Consider the following 21,333-nt stretch of genomic DNA (forward strand, 5'->3'; position numbering starts at 1 on the left):
GTATTCTTAAGTTTGAATGAATTATATTTTTCTTCTAAGTACTTTGCCTCTATGTTCATAAATACCACTGCGCTTGTTTTCTTGTTCGGCAAAAACTGTACGACGCACATATCAAGGCTATTGAAATTTTATACTAAATTTACCTTTGAAGCCTTATCATTATATATATAGACAAGTTCTCTAAAATTTAAATATAATTTCTTAAAATGAATATTTTACTTTTTTAATCTAAAATTGTATGCATAATTTTTTCTTAGACCCAAAAAGTAAAGCCCTGTGCATTTATTAACGAAGTGAGTTACGCACTAAAATTCAAAAATACTTGCCATGATTCAAAGGAAACCAACCTATATATGGTCTAGACACTTGCCTTACTCGTCTTAATCATGAACCGGTTATGGTCATATATCCTATAGACAATAACCTAACCATCATACGGATCTTGAACCAGAATAAACACAGCAAATTTATATGAATTGTTTTATTTTACATGACTTTATATTTTTTTAATTTGTGATTTATACTTTAAGTTATAATTTATAATAAAATTTAATACTTTTTACAACTTTTTCCGTAGCAGGCTTTGACAACTTTTCCATACTTATTATTTAAAAAAAAAATCATTTAATAAGTATTATCTCTTAAATAAAAAGTATTTGATCTGACAAGTCAATATGTCTTACATTTATTTAATAGAAGAGTTGGATAGTTGATGAATTTTCTTATAAAAAATGACGTTTAAGCGGTGAACTTGTCGAGTTGAACCGTTTTGTCAATATCTATAAGAATCTGGCTACTGGCTAGGTTGTCACTGATTCACTCCTTCTATTTAGCATGTCAACTCATATTCAACGCTGCAATTTACCTCAAAATATTTAAATTTTAATTACTTTTTATACTTTATAATTCAAGCAACTCTCCTTTTGAATTATATAACTTAAAAAGTTTACTAAATGGGTCTCACATTACAATTAAAATAAATCGAATTTCACTATCACAAAACGTCATAGAACGATCCACTTCTTAAAAAGAAACTACGTTGTTTATATTTATTATTTTATTTGTATTGATAGATCACTTATCTTCACCTTCACTCAAATAGAAAACAGATATTTATGTGGTAAAGTGAGTTAAAAAATCGGGTCTCAGATGCGCTCTTTCAGGATCGACCGATTACAACATTTCTATAGCCTCCAAAATGGGAATGCGTTTTGATAATTAGGTTAGTTTCAATTTGTTTCATTTTAAACAGCTAATAGTTAACACGATCATAATCAAATCCAATCATTTTGGATTATATCACTTACCTAGTTTTGCTTTTTTTTTCAAAGATCACACGTGTTAAATAAAATATCGATCATATAATAAATGTAATAAAAAACATAAAAATATTAAGAATTTAATTTAAAAAGAATATCATTTTTTTATACCCGTTAAACTATAAACTATTATATCAATAGAAATTTTAATTTTTACAACGATTAATTTAAAAGGTATATTAACCATGTATTCTAACTGCCATTATTTATTCAAATATAAATTCAATAATATTGACAATATATAGTTGTTTCCCTTCTTGCAAACTTAAATACGTCGCTTATATTTTATTTCTTTTGTTTATCCTTTATAATTTTTTTAGTATTAAACATAAACTAGAGATTATATAACAAGATATTAAAGAAAGAAAATTTCTTATAAAATCATCTTCTAAGCTTATGAGAGCATTAGAATAATAAGACAAATTAGACAAGAAGATTTATGAAAAAATAAATTGATATAATAATTTCATAAATATCTATTTATACAGACATAAATGGTATGGTAGTTTTTTTTTTCTATTGGTGTGGTAGTTTATTTTAATATTAGAGCAATAGGGTCAAATTTTTTTTTATGGTTTAAAAAAAAAACTAAAATATGGGATTTTTTATAAAATTATCAAAATATGGTCTTTTTTGTTTCTAAAATTTCTATTAACCACTTTTAATCACATTTTTCAAAAATTATTAATGACGATTTTTAATATTTTATTATTTTTTAATATTTTACTTTTAAAAAATTGATATTGACAATTTTTAAGTCTTCGTTATTTTTTTAATTTTCTGTCTCCGAATTTTTGTACTTACATAAAAATTGTCAATGACAATTTTTAAATATCATATTTTTGTAATTTTTTTAAAAATACCATATTTTTGTATATGTAATTTTTAAATACCATATTTAAAATAATAATTCCAATAACTATCATTGATGAGAAAGAAAAACCATAAGAAGAAAGATTAAATTAAGTCCCCCTAAGACCTTTGCAATTGTTGAAAAGCAAATTTAGTTCAACAAGCAACTAAACAAAGATACTGTTTAAAAGTTGGTTTTGAAACCCTTTACGCATATATTTTTCAAATCATACAACTCTCGAGTCAATAATCATGTTATGTAGAAAAAAATGCTACGAATTTATATTGTTTGGCCCTCTAAATGTAAGGTTGCATGTAGTCATTCATGAATAGTTTTTATAAGGAAATCTCATTGTCTAAATATTTTTATGTCAAGTTTTATATGCTGTTGAGATCTTTAAGAAATGTATAAATTGAAAATTTTTAAAATGTTTTGAATAAATTTACTCAATTGTTTATTGTTTATGAATATGCAAGATGTATTTTATCAAACATTCTTCAAATTGCACCAAATCACATTTTTCAATTTAAAATACATGATAAAGAGGTTCGAGTGATGAAAGAAGTAGAGGGAAAAAATATAGTAAAAATAAATTTTTAAAAAATTATTTGTGTAAGTTGAAATAGAAAAAAATATCTTCACTTATTTGAATAAATAAATAAAATATATTATATTAAAAAATTATAATTTTTTTTTATCATCATATTCCTTGTCTTCCTTTCCTATGTTTGTTTTTCTAATTTTGAGGTGATTTTTTAATAAAATAAAAAATTAATTTTTTCTTCCTTGAAAATATGAAAAGTCCTTTCTTTCTCTCATTTCCCTTTCTTCTGAATTTCTCTCTGTCCCTATCCAGACAGAAGTAGAAAAAATGGTAGACTGCATGTACCCTTCCCAAGCATATGGTGATGCAAGAATTAGGAAAGGTCCACTTTCGGTGTTACGCATCTACCCCAAAAGTTCGGTGCAAAGATGCGTTTACCATGCCCCTCATACGTAGGATACCCTTGTCCATGCACTTGGGTGACCCTGTTCACCAAAACCAAGTACACAGTTTCTGCCACCTTGCACTTACTTTTGCTCATCCAAATGACGTATATGAAAACTGGTATTTCATCATCCAACAAGAGCCACAAATTTTACAAAAAATTGCAGATTTTTTTGTAGAATTAACTTAGCTAAACTACTTTCTATAAAATTAAAAAAAGTGAAGTTACTTTAATTAACATTCTATCCTCCAAAAGGAACCGTGCACACTTAAATGACCCAAAACCCCTTATTAAATATATCCATATCTTAAGATACCGCAATTCCTAACAATATTGCGGTCAATTACCAATTTGTCGTTAACACCAGAATTAGGGCTGAAAATTAATAAATTTCCAAAGTAAGTTGTTCAACATCCATATCAAGGGTGGGCCGCAACTGTCACAGAACTGGAACAAGCATTTAATTTGGAGTAATAATAACTTTGGTTAATACACCATATATGATGTACTATATATCAACATGTTGCACAACCAAGCTAGCCTAGAACTTTCAAGGAAACCTCAGAGGGCTTCTTTCGATTCTGAGATAGAAACCTACACAATCATCACTACAGGCTTTGTCGGCGGTTCCCTCTGTAAGAGAGAACAAAGACAAGGGAGGCAGCGAACATGACAGAGAAAACAACGTTTGATTCCAACGAAAATTTGGGGTATGCAATTGCGCGAGTAGAGAAAGATAGCCCTGAGACTGTAGTCGCCAAAGTCCGTCTCATGAAAGCACTCGTTCAAACACGGGATCCCTCTTCTAAGGTAAACCCCCGTTCCTCTGTTTCTACCTCAATTCAGAGAAGTGGAGTTTGAAAGTGAAAAAAAAAAAAAAAAGTAATTAGGGGATTTTTTTTAAAAATAAATTGTCTCTACTTATCATTTCCTGTACATATTTCAAGAATACATATGGTTGACTTAAACAAGGTGTGCTGTAAAAGTTGTCATTTTTATAATTGGATTTATTAAAAAAAATTGTCAGTGTTTGATTTTTAGTATTTTAAAGGGGCCAGAAATTAATTTTTATAATTCTAAAGTTTTGCTGGTATTTAATTATTGATAGAGACTATCTCTTGGTCTTTTAAAATATTAGAAATTAAATAATAATTTTTTTTATGAAGATTGATTTTAAATAACAATATTTATAAAAATAAAAGGCTTATTTAATGTCTATTATATACTTCTTCTCTTTTTTTAAAATTAAATATTTTTTTAATTATAAAAAACATACTATATATTTAAAATATAAAAATAATACTTTCCATTTTTCATTTGATGATCCTTTGTTCAAACATATTAAGCATCCTAGTTATAAATTTCAAGTTACTTTTACCATAAACAATCATGTTAAATTTGATTCTATGCTTTAAGAAAGTTAAAGTGGCATGTAAATAGATTTGGATTCAATTCTAGGACTGCACCGTCCTCTTATGGTATTTTGTATTTTTGCTTAAGTTAATAAATTTTTGTTTAAGTAAAAATATAAAATTTTGTCTAAATATATTATGCAGTTTCCGCAACCGAATTCTAATTTCATATAAATGTAAGATAAGATGAGAGTTCTTTTATTAAAAAATTGTTAGTTTCAACCTTTTAGAGTAAATGACAAGTAATAATAGTACTTTTTTTTGTTAAAAATAGTATTTTTATTGTATTTTATGATTTTAACGTAATAATTTTTTTAATAAATTTGTTTAACTTTTAAACATTTAAATTTAATTTTCAAGATTAAAGCAACTATTGGTTATAAAAAATGTCATTGACATACATATTTAATAAAAAATTAATGAGATATATAAGTGTGAGATTTGTAAATTTTATTTAATGAACATTTTAAGATTGTATGATTCAATAAAAAAAGTTGGTTAAATTATAAAAAGCAGGAAAATAATATATCTTTATAAGATTCATAAAAAAATATAAATTAAAAAATAAAACAACTCTTAACAAATTGACCAACGTTCCAGATGCTAAAATTGTATTTGTATGCAAAAACAGTTTATATGTTTTAAGATAAGAGAAATGGAATGAAATATAGCACTATGGAATGTAATAGAAATTAAAATAAATAGTTTTTGTAACATTGTTTAAACCTTTAGCAATAGAATGTAGGAAAAATGTTTTATTTCTCATTTAAAAATATTTTATTGCTGTTAGAACCAATCTACATACAACTTTTTATGTGAGATCATAATGTAAAATTTTTTATAAAGAGATAAAAGTTAAAAACAGTGTCAAGTGGAAGAATCAAATTTATAATTAAATATAAATTAATTATTATAATAACAAATAATTTTTATTAGTATACTATTATATGATTAAATATTAATTTTAAAAATAGTTACGCTTTCAATACATTATGATCAAATTTTAAATAGAAAAACAAAAATGATAGTTTCATCATTCTAAACAGCAGAAGAAATATGATAAAAACAGAGATGACAACAAGTGGAATGAAATTCCCCCATTTCATTCTTGCTCTATATCTAAACTCTCTCTCTCTCTCTCTCTCTCTCTAACATGATAACTAATTAAATCTTTTATGACTACCTCATTCAATGTCTTTCATTTTCATTATTCATAAGGGATCAAAACCTAACTTGAGCTTGCCCATAAAAAATAAATTGAACCTGACAGAAATCTGGTGATAATGACTTTTGCACAAACTTTGTCTTCACACAATTGGAAATAAAAAACAAACAAACTCTTAAGTGTATATTAGGCAAGTTATTATTTCATTAAGTAAAGGTATATTTCATTGATTTATTTTATTTAATCAAATTTGAGATGTTTGACAAATGAAATTCTCTCATCAATTTATAACATACTATTTGAAATAGGATATGAATTTTAACTTGTACTTCATAGCATATTTTTACATGTTATTTAAAAATAAATTATTGTTAAAAAACTATTGTAGCTTCTGTTTTTTGTTCAAATAGTATTGTAGTTTGAATATATATTTCTATCTCAATAATCATTTAAATTTTATTTTCAACCTTTGTGTTTTAACATTTTAATTTTTATAATTTTAATAATTTTTATTTTGATTTCTGCTAGTAATAGTTTTGAGACAATATTATTACTTGAAGCAATTAACATTGAATATAACAAAAATATTTGAATTAAAGTGAAAAAACATTATATAAAAAAATATATACACTTGAACATACATACACAGCTCAGAGAAAATAATGTTATATTATACTAATAATTTAAAGTTGGACTACTTTTGATATAACTATTGTTTAAAACAAAATAATTTTTTTAGTATTGATATAGCAAGTTTCACAGTTCATATTATTTCTACAGTATATTATTTCAATAAATAATTTGATTAATATAAAAAACAAATATATACTATCAGATTCTCAAATATCTATAATATATCATATTATTATTGTAAAATTATAATAATTATATCAATAATTTAGTTTTTATTAAATAACGGTTATATTACCGAGACAATTATAACATTTAATAATTTTTATGTTAATAAATAACATTATTTATAATAGAAAAAAAAAGCTTATAATTTTAGTTATTAGTTATTCAATAACAAAATTATTTACAGAAATACTTATGAGCAATTGTCTTATTGATATAATAATATGATATTTTTTAAGTAAAATTTTATTGGAAGTTAAAGACTATAATGCATTGATAATATTAAATTTTATAATTATAATAAAAATATAGTTTACTAAATTTTGATTATATAACGTTATACATGTTAAAAATTATTAATAATATTAAATTTGATAATTATTTAGTTTTTACAGTTTTATTATTTGAATAATAAAAAAACATTATTATACTTATTATTGTGAATAATTAATTTTTTCAGTTTTTTTACACACATTTTAAAAACAATATTAAAGTATCTCAATATTATTTAGAAAACATTTTCGTAATTTTCATGACCCATACGGTATGTCAGCGTCAGTTGCCAACAAGAGTACGATACTGCACTGTTCCCTGCACTGTTCCCACTCAAAATCTACGTCACTGTCATCAATTAAGTTTGCAACATGCAATGCAACAAGCCTGTGATACAGGTTGGCATTATCAAGAGAAAAAAAATAAAATCTTATTTATAAATATCTGAACAGCTAAATTACCCCTTTCTCTCTCTCTACATCATATTATGAATTTATTACCTTCATTGTTTTTTCTTTTATTTTTACATATATTCAAATCTTAATTTTAAGTTTTTATTTAAGTAAATAATAATAATAATTTATTAATTTTTTATTATATATCTTAATCTGATAAATATTTTATTTTAATAAAATGTTATGGTTAATTACTTAAATTATAAAATGAGATTAACACATTTATTTTTATCTATCTGGATACACTACTGTTGATGTATTTATAAGCCAAAATTAAGATAAACAAACTATAAAAATGCTATCAAATAAAAGAATTAGAATGTACACTACTTAAATTTAATTTTTAAGGTTGTGGTTAATAAACTTGTTACTTTTATCTTTCTGAATATTCCAAAAAATATTTACAAACCATTATTGTTGATATTTTTGCGAATCATAATTGAAATAGAGAAAGTATAAAAGTGATATTGAATAATAGAATTACAGTACATTGCTTAGAAAATTTCAGATCTATATAGTTTATCTCGATTTCAGTTTTAATGTTTGAACTTTAAAACATTAGTTTTTTAATGCTTTTAATTTTATAAGTGTAGATTTTAGTTCTCATGAAGTATTATTTCCTTTTAGTTTTGGATTTTATAATTTTATTGAATAAAAAATTTGGTCCTTTTGTTATTTAACCTTTTTATTCTCTAACCTTTTTGTTGCAGGAAGAGGATGATTTGTCATTTAGAAGATTCCTGCGCGCCCGTGATTTAGATGTGGAAAAGGCTTCGGCAATGTTCCTCAAATACTTGAAATGGAGACACTCTTTTGTTCCAAATGGTTCTATATCTCTGTCAGAGGTTCCAAATGAACTTGCACAAGACAAGATGTTCGCCCAAGGACATGATAAGATAGGTCGACCTATAACTATTGTCTTCGGTAGAAATCATTTTCAAAACAAAGATGGCGGTCTCGATGAATTCAAACGTATGTTTAATCCCTATGCATGTTCCAGTGCTTAAATTCACGTTTAAATACTTGTGTATTCATGCTTATTTTAATCTTGTTAGTTTAGTTTTTGTACTGGTTCTATGTTAACAAACAACTTATTTACAAACACACTTAATCTTATTAACTGTATAATTTAATTAAAATACCTCAATAATCAACACTACCCTTTAATATACAAAACACATCCGAGTGTGGTCAATTTCTCGTACGGTTAGTGTGGTGATGCATGATATTTTGTTTCAACACAAACAAGTTTTTCAATGACAATTGACAAATATATAACTTATCTGTAATACAGGGTTTGTAGTCTATGGTCTTGATAAACTATGTGCAAGGTAATCCCATTGTTCTATTCTAGATCCTGCTTTTAGAACTGTGAATTTGGTTAAAAGCTTTGCATATGGATAGTATAATTAACTTACCATTTGGCATATCAGTATGCCACCTGGGCAAGAGAAATTTGTAGGTATAGCAGAACTTCAGGGATGGGGATACTCAAACAGTGACATGCGTGGATACGGGAGTGCTCTATCTATTTTGCAGGTATATATATATGTATATAGTTTATCCATTATTCATATTAAGATAAAACTTGAGGAATGATGAGCATCTTGTTCCGAGGATCTTCAATATATGTTTTGTGTGTGAGAAATTGGAGTTATGTTTAATACATTCTTATGGTTCTTTTGTGGATGCATGCAGGATTATTACCCCGAAAGGTTGGGCAAGTTGTTTATTGTCCATGCACCATATATTTTTATGACAGTGTGGAAAATTATTTACCCCTTCATTGACAACAAAACCAAGAAGAAGGTGATTTTCTCAAATTTAATATTTCTAAATGCATTATATTAGTATGTGTTTGAAATGTTGAAGGAAAGTATATACCAAGTTAGATTTTCTTGCAGATAGTATTTGTGGAGAGCAATAAAGTGAAATCAACACTGCTAGAAGACATAGACGAAAGTCAGCTTCCAGAGATCTACGGTGGCCCACTACCATTAGTCCCGATTCAGGATAGCTGATTATGTGACCACTGCCAAAATAAGGATATAATCAGCAAAAGAAATGAAATATTAACTAATGCTTCTATTTCCTATTTATGTTTTCGTTTGGCATTTTCTTTTTACTCGTATCATTTTACACATTTGTGTAAGGTATCATTAGTAAAAGATTTGAGTAAAATAAGATGCTCAGGTTGTCTCAGCAGATACATTCAAAGGAAACAAACGAAACTTAGAGCAACGGATAGTAAAATTTGATGTGGGCTATGATGCAGAATGCTATTTCACATGAACCTGGTCATTGTTTACACTTTCAAAGGAGAAATTCAGATCTAGTAGTATTTAAGAATCTACTTTGTGCCATCCATGTAGAGCTGGGTATATGGATTTAATCTCGCGGGTCAAGCTGTTTAACATGAGGGTTATTAAATGGGTTAAGATTAATAAAAATATAGACCCGTTTAAATGCTGGTTTTTGTAGTCCTTCGCTCTTCCCCTTACATTCATAGCCATAGGGAATGCAGGGTCGACATTAATGGCACAAGCCCATTGTATGTTAAAAATCAAGGAAACCTTCTTCACCACTTGCAGCTGGTCTTGACAAGCCCAAACTGTAGGTAAAATAGTCTCAGCAATATGATCGCTGATAAATTATTTATATTAACTAAAATTTATAAAATTTTGAGTAAAATTCATGGTATTTCATGAGTTTTAATAGTTTTCTTTATCAATTATAAGAAATGCATTTAAAATGATATATTAAGCAAAGTATTATGAGTACTATGTTCTTCAACTAAGATTTCGGTTTTATTTTTATAACGTGTAGTAACTTTTAATGTCAATTTTTACTTGTACATGTTATAATTAAAACTCAATTTTTGATTGAATATTAACATTAACACTACACTTTAGTTTTGTTCAAATCTAAAACACACTGATCAGCTGTCAGGCTCGACCATTCTTATAGGACTTTTGTTTTTGCTTAGATCGTAAATATTAGACAAAGTTTGTTTGAACTTAATGAAAGCGGCAAAATTTATGGTGTTTAACAATGACGTGTTAGCTACGGTAGCGGTTGCCAAAGGAGGTCGTTGACCATCCACCATAAGAGCTCCTTGTTCTCGCACGTTAGATAACATTTAACGGCCCAATATAAGCGACCATTTCATCAGCCCATAATCACGTCATCTTCTCAGTGTTTTATAAAAATAAATATCTGTCCAACCCAAGAAAATAAAATCAATCACAAATACCAACAAAAAATCGAATAAAATTTATTTTAAATTACAAGGACTTGTTTATTTTCTGTTTTTTTTTAAATTCTTTTTTTTAAATTATTTGTTAAGATGAGTTTTAAATTTTTTTTATTTTTAAAATTAAAAAACACGAATAGTTTCAGGTGTTTTTTTTAATTTTAAAAGAAATTTTGAAATCTAAATTAATAAATAATTTTTACTTTCATTCTCTTCTTAAAAAATATTTTTTAAAATTGTTTTTAAATATAATTTTAAAAAATTAAAAACAAAAAAAAAATTCCTAAGTAAATTCTTTGCGTGGATTTTTGTGAGAAACAAGGGACTTTATATTTTGACTAATTTAAGTATATTGGATTTTCTTAAGGGAATAAAGTTAGAGATGTTTATATATTCAATGTGAATTGTAAAAATAAAATCAAAATGTTGAAAGTTGAAAAAATTGATAACGAAACAATCAAATTCTCATTTAGTTTATTCCAATTTTAGACTTAATTTTAAAATTTGATCCAATTTAATTTAAACGAAACTGATATGTATATATTTATATATAAAAAAAAAAACTATTGAATTTTGATAAGTGGCTTTCGCTCATTATCCAGCAACGTGTTTCCTGGTTTACAGCATCTACCCTGTCTACTTTTGTTATTTTTATTTTGCTCCTCCACACGATGTTGATTGTGTGTGGGTGTATTTTTATTCTTCCCATACAAAAATGCACGGGCACAATTTTAGAAGAAACATTTTTATAAAAATTTGATACCAATTGAATTTTTATAATTAGATTTTATGAAATTATTATAGTAATTAATTTTTTTACATGATTTCTGTGTCCGAATTACGTCTCATTATTAAATTTGTTATTTTGAAATTACATTCAAATGTATTTAATCTTTTTTTCTATTATAAAATGTCTGTGTTTTATGTTGAAAACCTGCTTTAATAAAGAGAAAGTAAAATAAATAAAACATGATGAGGCAATAACAATAGTAAATGAGGTAATTTGTAACTTGGATTGTGATATTTATGTAAGTTACATTTGAGGATTTGAAATTTGTGTTTAAATATTTGTGGTAGACTAAAGTTAAAGAATGAAACAGAAACAAAGAATAAAAAAAGAGTGAAATTATTAAAAGTGAAAAAGTAGATGCAGTAGGGATTTTGGGAATTACAACTTCCATCTCACTTTTCTGACTTACAGGAATGATTTTTAACCTAAAGTGTTTGGATTATTTAAATGCTGCATCTAATACTTACAGACAATTTACAATAATGGTAAATTATTACTATTGATTTCAAAGTTAAATATTGCATAACTGCCTAAAACTGAATTTGAATTAGGAATCAAAACTGGGTGACAATATTTCCATATTAAGAAATAATATTTTTTAGAAATAATATTTTTCGCTCACTCAAATGATTAATTTTTTTATTTTTATCCATTTAAATAACAATTTTTTTTATAATTCTATATCTCTTTTTTATCCTTTTTATTTTAATTGCTTTCATTCTTCTCCGACGGTTTCATATTTTTCATGGTTATTAGTTTTTTTAAGTACATTGGATTGGCATTATTTTAATCACTTATATATATATATGTATGCACACACAAAATTTTACATTACTTTTGTGGTAAGGACTAGATAGAACGTTCTGGAAATGCAATGTTAATTTCAAATCCATTTGAATTTAATATACAAATATATACTTTTCTCATATCATATATTGCTTGATGTGTTTGTGACAGTATTCCGAATTGTCTATTTGATTGTTTTCCAAAGTATTTTTTAACATAAGCATAGATATAGTTTTTTTTAAAAATTGCCGAATAATTCATTAGACTCAGCATTTCATTATGTTACTTGCGTAATTTTGCAAGTATGTTTGATTATTGTTTATGTTTAATTAAATATAAATGATATATTAGTAATTTTGCAACCGTCTTTTCAGTAATGGATGGTTGTCTTCTGTACATAATTTATTTAAATAATTTTTCTATTTAATTATTTGGAAGATGAATATAAATTTAAGAAATAAAAAAGTGAAAAAATAATAAATATTTTATAAGTGAAAAGAGAATTTGCATAAATAACAAGATTTAGCACTTGGCATGGATCAGCTTTATCTTCTTTTTAGAACACTGAACTTTGGTCCCAAGCGTACAAGAGAACCAACAAGGTTGTGACATGTCATGTACTTCACTCAACGATTCAGCTCTCTCTAGTGCCTACTAATCACACGCGTTGCCATGAACAATTTATTATAATATTAAACGCTCACATCTAAATTTATCTTAATTATCAAATAAAACTATCAGATAATTCGTATGTATATGTTGGTTATCACTTTCTTCCCTGTTTGAATAAACATTAATCACCTGCACTTGGAGGAGATGGAAGGGTCTGGAGCGTGAATGTGATTAGCGATTAAACATTAAAGTGTGTTGGCAATGTGGTTGGAGTGGGATATTGCATCTTGGTAAGTACACATACTGCAGGCTTTTCACGTAAGGCCAACTGGAACATGCTGACCCTTTCTGCATTTTCTCTGCATCACTGTTTTCGTACTCCACTATTTCTAATTCTCACGCTACATCATCTTCATTTTCACTCACCCTATTTTTCAAAAATCAAATCAAATTGTGATTTACATCAAACTACACGTTTAAAAATATTAGAATTAAACTTTGAACATATCCTTATTTTTTAATAGGTATTCTCACCAATGCAAAAAATGTCATTTACTAATAAACAAAATTTATAATGGAAAACAGTACTTTTTTTTAGCAAAAACCAAATTATAAGTATTATTTTTATGTGACATATTATACTAATATTTGAGTATTCATATATATAATTTAATTTTTTCACATAAAAACTAAATTAATAAAGAATAATTCATTCTTAAATAATGGAAATTTTCACCCTAGTAACATATATGCAGTTTGTTCGTTGATTTAGTAGATTTTATAACGAAAATATACAGTTTATCGATTCTTTTCATTTTAAACATACTAATTGGTTAAACCGTATGGTCATTGGCATGACTTTCTTTCCCATATGACATAGCTGAATGTAAATGGAGGAAAATAATGTAACTTTATTTATAATGAGTTAATTAATAAAAAATATAGAAATGTATTTACGTGTGGATATGCATTAATGTCCACGAATTTACTATATTTAGCTGTTTGTGGTGTGTTGTCGTATAGAGCATACGTGCTTCGTAAAAAGCTAAACAGTTCAGTGAGATTTTCTCTGATTTTGTAACACATTAAAGTAACGAGTGCTTCGTGGATGCTCTGCAACCTAGCTACCTCCCTCCTTAGTCTATAGGTTTCCTTGTCGTTTTCAATTGTACACAGGTTTTGATTATTTATTTTCGTGTTTCGGAGTCAATTTGTTTTATTGGAATTAAATTGTGCCCTCGCGTAAGCAAAAGCTTTTTCACAACTAAACTGAACAATATTCAGAGAACATTGATCTTTTGCAGTTTAGTTCAGAGAAGACCAGCAGGGGATGCACTTGCAAATCTGACTATTGGCGTTTTTAGGCTAGTAAATTATAGGCTTCATGAGTTTTCTTTTTTCTTTCTTAACACATCTATTTTTTACCGAAGCTGTGTTCATTCATATTTAAATTTCAATTTACAAGTTAAATTAAAATAATTCCCTGCCAGTTAGATTCAAGTGATTGATAGTATATGTTTCATAAATTTTAAAACTTGTGCATCTAGAGCGTATTTCAGAAAATATGATAAAATAATTTATAATAAAAATAAATTAAATAAATATGTAATTAATTTATTATCTTAACGATGGAAAAATAGATATTCACCAAATCGAGGTAAGTTGAACTGCCTTAAGCTTCATCAACGGCCTCACCAGATCCAACGATGTAACACTATGTGCTAGTAATCTTCATTGATTTCTGTCTTTGTTAGTTTTCCTTTGTTGGAACAAATTTTCTATGTAATGGTTTTTTTGTTTTTTTTTTCAAATTTCAAATACAACTAATGAAATTTATAGGGTTCCTATTACTACTCGATCGTTGCGAATCCAAAATATTCAGTATTATATATACTTCACGTTTGCTTGTGTTTAGTACCCAAGTAGTTTTATAGGTCTAGATATTTTACAGTTACGTACGACCGTAGAAGATCTTAATTCAACTAAACATTTTGTTTCTATTAAATTAGTTATTTTATTCATGAGATGTTCAAAATATTTGTGATCATGAGTTCTTAGTTTAATATATATGCCAACATTAGTAACTATACATTACTCTTAATGAATTTTTTCAAAATATTTTAAAAAATATTAAAACTTATAAAAAAATCCTTATTGTGTAGAGTTCATTCAACTACATTATAAGTATTCTTAACATAAAAAATACCTTTTTTGCAAAATATCTACTGTTCTAGCTAGGCGATATATATATATAAAATACTTTATTTTTACCTTGACATGATTTTTTTTTCTTTTCTCTCGAAATATATATTCAAAAGAAGTCGGTAGATAAAATTTCTAAAATCATGATGTGATTATCAAATAAGTGAAAATAAAAAATATATACATAGCATAATATGTAGAATATTAAATTGTTATCTTGAAATAATGAAACTGAGAAACTATACGACTCCCGCGACGACGGCACTTCTTCTTATCTCCATCCAAACAGTACATCACATCACCTCAAACTGTTCCCTTATTCTCACTTTCGAAACGGAGAGATGGATCAGGACGCATTCACCTCCAACAACCTATTCAAGTGGGACCCACGAACATTTCTTCCAATGGCGCCCTGCACGCGTGTCCCGCTTCTAGAATACTCCATTGCTCCCCCTAGAGCACCGACGGAGCTAGAGGACCTGTTCCGCGCTTACGGCGTCAGATACCACACGGCGGCCAAGGTGGCGGAGCTTGGTTTCACGGTGAGCACACTCGTCAACATGATGGAGGAGGAGCTCGACGACATGATCAACAGCCTTTCACACATTTTTCGCTGGGATCTCCTCTTCGGTGAACGTTACGGCATCAAAGCCGCAGTTAGAGCCCAGCGAAGACGCATCCACGGCGATGACATGCGGCGGCGCAACCTTAACGACGGCACCACCATCAACGCTCTTGATGCTCTTTCTCAAGAAGGTGCACTTCGCTTTTACCATCTTTTAACATAGTTTCGGTTACAAAGATCCCTATTTTAGCACATATAAATAAATTCTGTTAAGCTTTATAACATAACAGTGTTATATTTGAGTGAAAATCAAATACTTCCTACACTAAATTTAAGAAGGCTTTGACTATTCCTAGCTAGATAGAGTTAGCTATAGCAAAGGGAACTGCACCAAAATTTTCCTGCAAAGAGGTTTAACTAATTAGTGCTACTGTTATATTAAATTACTGTTCTTAAAAGTCTGTTATTTAAGATATATATGAAACCATCTTTTTTTTTTAAAAAAAAATGATTAATTCACATAGCATTTTTTTTTAAAATTAATAAAAATATACTGTATTTTACACTTGTTAGATTGGTGAAACTAATTAATTTAAAATTAATATATATTTTATTTAGTTAAAACTAAGTTTTTTATTCGTTCTAATAATAAACATGAGTTGTTATTCTCATATAAGAAAGTTATTTCCAAAACATGCTCTTGTTGTTGTGAGTATGCCTGTATTTGTGTAGTTAATGAGGAAAAGGAGGTATTATGACACACATACATGTATGTGTAGGGTTGTCGAAGGAGGCAATAGTGGAACAAGAAAAAGAGGTGATAGGGAACAGAGGAGGGAGCGCGTGGGGGGTGGTGAGTGGCGGTGAGAGGAGGAAGCAGCAAAATAGGAGAAGGAGAAGGAGAAGGAAGATGAATGAGCATGATGGTGATCTTGAAGAGGCTGAAGAGGAGGAAGGAGAAGGAGATGATGATGGGGGGAACAATAACAGTGGTTGTGTGAGGCAAAGAGAACACCCATTCATTGTGACCGAGCCTGGGGAAGTTGCACGTGGCAAGAAGAACGGCCTTGATTATCTTTTTCATCTCTATGACCAATGCCGTGACTTCTTGATTCAGGTTCAGAACATTGCCAAAAACCGTGGTGAAAAATGCCCTACCAAGGTATATTAATATCGTCATTCTGTCATTTCATTAACAACAACAATCTTCTTAATTCTTACACTCACTTTTTCTCACCTTTTGTTTTTTACCCACCTCTTCTTTTTATCTATCTTCTTATTATATCAATATTTAATGATTGAAATCTCTTAAATTTGTAGTTCGAGTGTGAAAAAGAAGAGATAAAAAATATATATAATTAGTGATATGATAAAATAATAAAAATAAGATATAATTAAAAATTTTAAAACTATTATCTATTATATCTCTACTTTTTCATTTTTTTAACTTTCTATTTCTCTTACGTGGTTTGTCACCTTTCCATTCACAGTAAAAATATCATTGCTCTTTCGTTTATGTCAGTTTCTCTCCTGCTTTTGCACTGAGTCACTGAGTTCTGTAGTTCGTGACCCGTTTTGCTCAAGTCAATACTTTGTCTGGGTCTGTACTCACGCTCATGCATGTTAGTGTAACTTTATTGTGAAAAGAGAAGTCATTTTCATACCACGAAATTGAATAAAAGTCTATACAATCACAAAAGACACAACTAATATTATTTGATAGAAAATATTTGATGTAATGCTAAAAAATGAAAAACAAGTAGAGAATAAAAAAAATATATGATATTATATATAACGTTAATTTTGAGTGTTATAAATATCATAATTCTTACTGGATAAGATTAATTGTTGAGAAAGAAATAGAGAAAAAACATCATAAAAGTATTATGAAAATATTATATGAATAAAATATTCTTAAAAAGTTATTTTTTATGGTAAAGTAAAAGTTATAAAACAATATGAATCTTAATCTGTATTTAATAAATTTTACACAAAAATTTATAGTTTTTGATAATAAAAATACAATAAAAAGCGTTAAAAAATCCATCACATTGAGGGGATGCAGTTCAATAAATCTCTACCAACCATTTTCCTTTAAAAGTTACCAGGCAGAACCAGATGGCCTTTTTATCCCCAAGTCCAAACTAAGCACAACCATCCACGAGTCAAAGTCGTGCATGGCCCTTATCACACCTTTCATCCTCCGAATTCTTACATGCACCCATAAATATCATAACACGTACTCGTTTTCCCGTATCGACAAGAAATTTATTACCCTATTTTGTTTGGTAGGACTGACGAAAGTTGAAAAAAAAAACTTAAATTTAAATAAAAAAATAAAAGAAAAGAAAAAAATGATTTTTAATTTTTAAAGTTAATTTTTTTATTCAATTAAATAATAAAAACACTTTGTTATTCGCAACCAAACAAAACATAAGTAGCAGAAGACCGCAGCATATTTATAATTCTGATTAATTATTATGTTATACGTGATCACATTTTTTAATTAATAAAAAAATTAAAAATTTAACACATCATATGATGTGCTGATATGATTCTCTTCCTCTTATATCTCCTTTATTTTTGTCTCTGTTTCATGATATAATTATTAATACGAAGAAGAAAGTGCAGGTGACAAACGAGGTATTTAGGTACGCAAAGAAGGCAGGAGCAAGCTACATTAACAAGCCGAAAATGCGACACTACGTGCATTGTTATGCCTTGCACTGTCTGGATGAGCAAGCGTCGAACGAGTTGAGAAGGGCGTTGAAAGAGAGAGGGGAGAACGTTGGGGCGTGGAGGCAAGCGTGTTATAAACCCCTTGTCGCCATAGCATCGCTTCAAGGTTGGGACATTGATGCCATCTTCAACTCTCATCCTCGTCTTTCCATTTGGTATGTCCCAACTAAACTACGTCAACTTTGTCATGCTCAAAGGAACACCAACGTTGCTCCAAGCTCTCTCTCTGTTGCCACTGCCCACCTTCCTTTCTAAACTTTATTTAATCCAAGTATATATAAACCTTTTGTTCTAGTTTCATTGTATGCACCGTGCAAAATCTTTATTATGAAAAGGTTATTTCTTACTATTATTTTGCTTTAAAAATTGAAGTGTTTAATGAAGGTTTTATACAATTCTATGGACTTTTAGTTAAGAAAAATTAAACCCGGATTACTATTTATCTTTAATTGGTTTTTATAATATATTTTGTGTTGATCAATGTTGGATGACTATTGCTGTGGAGTAATATAAAGATGAACTTCGTTTCTGGTCCCTAGACTTCTGACTGGGCCTAGGATAATTTTGACCCCGTCACCCACTGGAGGCTTTTTGGTATTGTTATATATTGTTAGGCCTTGGGCCCATCACCCATTGCAATGTTGATAAAATAAAATTGGGCATATAAAAACTGTCTTGAAGCAAGTCTATCTCACTGACCTCAAGTTCAAGCAGGCCAGACTTACTATATTAAAAAAATTGGAGCCCATCAGTGTTTCAACTTGGGCTACTTTATAGCGTTTTCTATCCTTGACCATAATCCGACTAAAAATGCCAACAACAAAGAGTATCGAACCAAAAAATGAAAAAGGAAAGCAGATTCCTAGGCACATCCAAAACACCGCATAATCATATTCAAACTTCATCAAAATTTGTACTCCCAAGACATCGAATGTAAAAAGTAGGGTTTAAATCTTCTTACATATAAAAACTATTACTCTATCTCTTCAAAACCCACGTCCCTATCTCTTCACATACGTTTACTAACTTGTATTTACTTATTTTCTTAAAAGAAGCATATTAGTAAGACTTATCTTTAGAATATGCTTAGGGGTTGTGTTTTAAAAGAAAGCAAAAAGCGAAACTATTTTATTTTTAAATTAAGAAATTTATATAATATTTATAAAATATGATTAATTATTAATACACTAAGTTTATTTTAATTAATAATTTTATTTCCTTTCCTCTTTTTTCTTCTATAACTTAATTCCTAAACATACTGCTGATATATTTTTTAAAAATTATAAATTATTAACATAATCATTTTAAAAATAAGTGAATATATTATTAATAAATTCAATTTTAATCAAAAATTAAAGATTATTCTCTTTAAAAATAAAAAAGATAATTGAAATAAATGCAAAATTTTTTAAAAATCTTTTTATATTTATGAAATTCAAACTTATTAAGATGAATATACTAAAAAATAATAATAATTTACTGTTATTTTTGTGTTTACAATACGAGTATCTTCTATTGAAAGCAACTCTTATTGAATTTGGTAAAATTATTATAAATAATAAGACTTTTCTTTGAATATTTAATATAATTACATTATGATTCAAACTTAGATCACAAATTAAACTATAAAAACCTTCTATAGTTAATTTGTTTAATAGTAATAATTATTTATCAATTTATTCAAAATTTATTGCTAAAATTTGACAGTATATATTAAAAACCAGTGATCACTTATATAAAGGTACATTGATGATATCTTTTTATAAAATATTTCTGCTCTTAATTTTTAAACTTATAATTTAAAGACATTGATTAACATTTAAAATCTATGCTTATAAGAAACCGTAACTATGAAAAGTGTGCAAAGCTAATTAAACGTGCTAGCAGACACACTAATACAAGTTAAATTTTATGACTCACCCATCTCTCCGTAAGGACAGAAAAAGTCAACGAAAATCTAGATCCACTGCTAGTTCATTTATCGGTTTTATAAAAGAAAATCAATGTAAGTTGCCGTTGTTTCCCCGTTGTATAACCTTACTAGTGATATTTATAAAATAATTTTTTTAACGTTCGTCTAGTATATAAAATAAAAAAAATGTATAAATAGTAGTTTTTATAAAAAAATTTTACAATATGTAATATTATTAATACATTAAATTATGTGATATCTGATTAATTTTAATAAAAAATTATTGTACATATATTTTTATCATGTATCTTTAAATATATATTAAAAATCCGTGTATAAAAAAAGGTTGATGCTGATGTTTACCCCCCAAAAAGCAAGAGAGTAATTGATGATAATGGAGGAAGTTGAAATTTGGAATGAATTGTGATGTTGTGAATTGTAATATACGGCCACTGGCCGCAAAGTTTGACATAAGACGAACATAACAATCAGCGAAGGAAGGCCAAATGAAGAAAGTGATAATATGAATCCAAATTCAATTCAACTTTGGGTTGACCGGAATGTGTTGTGTATTGACTAATGACTTGATATCGTGACTCTGAAGCTACAATTGCAAGTGAGAATAGCATTCAGCTCAAGTCAAAAAGTCTAATCAGTTCATGTTATGTTGTTTTGCAAACACTAAACTAATTGATGTTAATTAATTAGACGCCATCTAACTCTCAACAATTTTGCTAAAGTCCACTTCCGTTTTACACATTATAATATATGCTGTTTGATTCATTCATATCAAATTTCTAAAGTTTCGGTGGCCGAAAGGGGTAGGAGGAAGAAAGTTTTAAGGGCAAATACTAAGAAGGGTTTTAAAGGTAGTAGTTAAAGAACAAAAATATATTATTTTATTAGCAATTATAATATTTAATGGATTAATGAATTAAATTTTATTACAGACAAATATTAAAAAATAGATTTATTAATCAATACCTTAAAACACTTACTAACGATCATGTAAGTTTTAATTAAAAAACGAAATGAAAGAAATCCGTTATCATTATTGCGACGCGGTTTCCGCAGTCACGATAAAATTAGAGGTCAGAAATAATGTCTCCGTGTTCAAACTTGCTTCTTTCTTTTTGTTCGTTTTATATCCTTA

At 27.7% G+C, this 21,333-nt stretch overlaps 2 protein-coding genes across 5 annotated transcripts; both read left to right on the forward strand.

Annotated features, from left to right (window-relative positions):
* Nucleotides 1–3,606: 3,606 nt before the first annotated feature.
* Nucleotides 3,607–9,762, forward strand: LOC113855219 (phosphatidylinositol transfer protein 3-like). Of its 4 annotated transcripts, none has more exons than XM_027486764.1 (6): nt 3,607–3,971; nt 8,032–8,293; nt 8,616–8,652; nt 8,755–8,860; nt 9,020–9,130; nt 9,226–9,762. In XM_027486764.1, the coding sequence occupies exons 1-6, from the start codon at nt 3,831–3,833 to the stop codon at nt 9,340–9,342; spliced, it is 774 nt and encodes a 257-aa protein (XP_027342565.1). In that variant the 5' UTR covers nt 3,607–3,830; the 3' UTR covers nt 9,343–9,762. The 4 variants fall into 4 exon arrangements, with proteins under 4 accessions (XP_027342565.1, XP_027342564.1, XP_027342563.1 ...); XM_027486763.1 differs by having other exon boundaries at nt 3,703–3,971; nt 9,214–9,686; XM_027486762.1 differs by having other exon boundaries at nt 3,712–3,971; nt 8,032–8,320; nt 9,226–9,686.
* Nucleotides 9,763–15,305: 5,543 nt separating this feature from the next.
* Nucleotides 15,306–18,523, forward strand: LOC113856282 (protein UNIFOLIATA-like). Its single transcript, XM_027488034.1, has 3 exons — nt 15,306–15,720; nt 16,309–16,691; nt 18,161–18,523. The coding sequence occupies exons 1-3, from the start codon at nt 15,306–15,308 to the stop codon at nt 18,521–18,523; spliced, it is 1,161 nt and encodes a 386-aa protein (XP_027343835.1).
* Nucleotides 18,524–21,333: the final 2,810 nt, after the last annotated feature.

The sequence above is a fragment of the Abrus precatorius genome, unplaced genomic scaffold, assembly GCF_003935025.1.
Source record: "Abrus precatorius isolate BTA unplaced genomic scaffold, Abrus_2018 Scaffold11, whole genome shotgun sequence".
Classification (NCBI taxonomy): domain Eukaryota; kingdom Viridiplantae; phylum Streptophyta; class Magnoliopsida; order Fabales; family Fabaceae; genus Abrus; species Abrus precatorius.

Coding starts and splice junctions, on each gene's coding strand:
- LOC113855219 (XM_027486762.1), top strand. CDS start 3,831: ATGACAGAGAAAACAACGTTTGATTCCAACGAAAATTTGGGGTATGCA. Junction 8,861..9,019: donor GTGCTCTATCTATTTTGCAG/GTATATATATAT, acceptor GGATGCATGCAG/GATTATTACCCCGAAAGGTT. Junction 9,131..9,225: donor ACAACAAAACCAAGAAGAAG/GTGATTTTCTCA, acceptor ATTTTCTTGCAG/ATAGTATTTGTGGAGAGCAA.
- LOC113856282 (XM_027488034.1), top strand. CDS start 15,306: ATGGATCAGGACGCATTCACCTCCAACAACCTATTCAAGTGGGACCCA. Junction 15,721..16,308: donor TGATGCTCTTTCTCAAGAAG/GTGCACTTCGCT, acceptor ATGTATGTGTAG/GGTTGTCGAAGGAGGCAATA. Junction 16,692..18,160: donor GTGAAAAATGCCCTACCAAG/GTATATTAATAT, acceptor AAGAAAGTGCAG/GTGACAAACGAGGTATTTAG.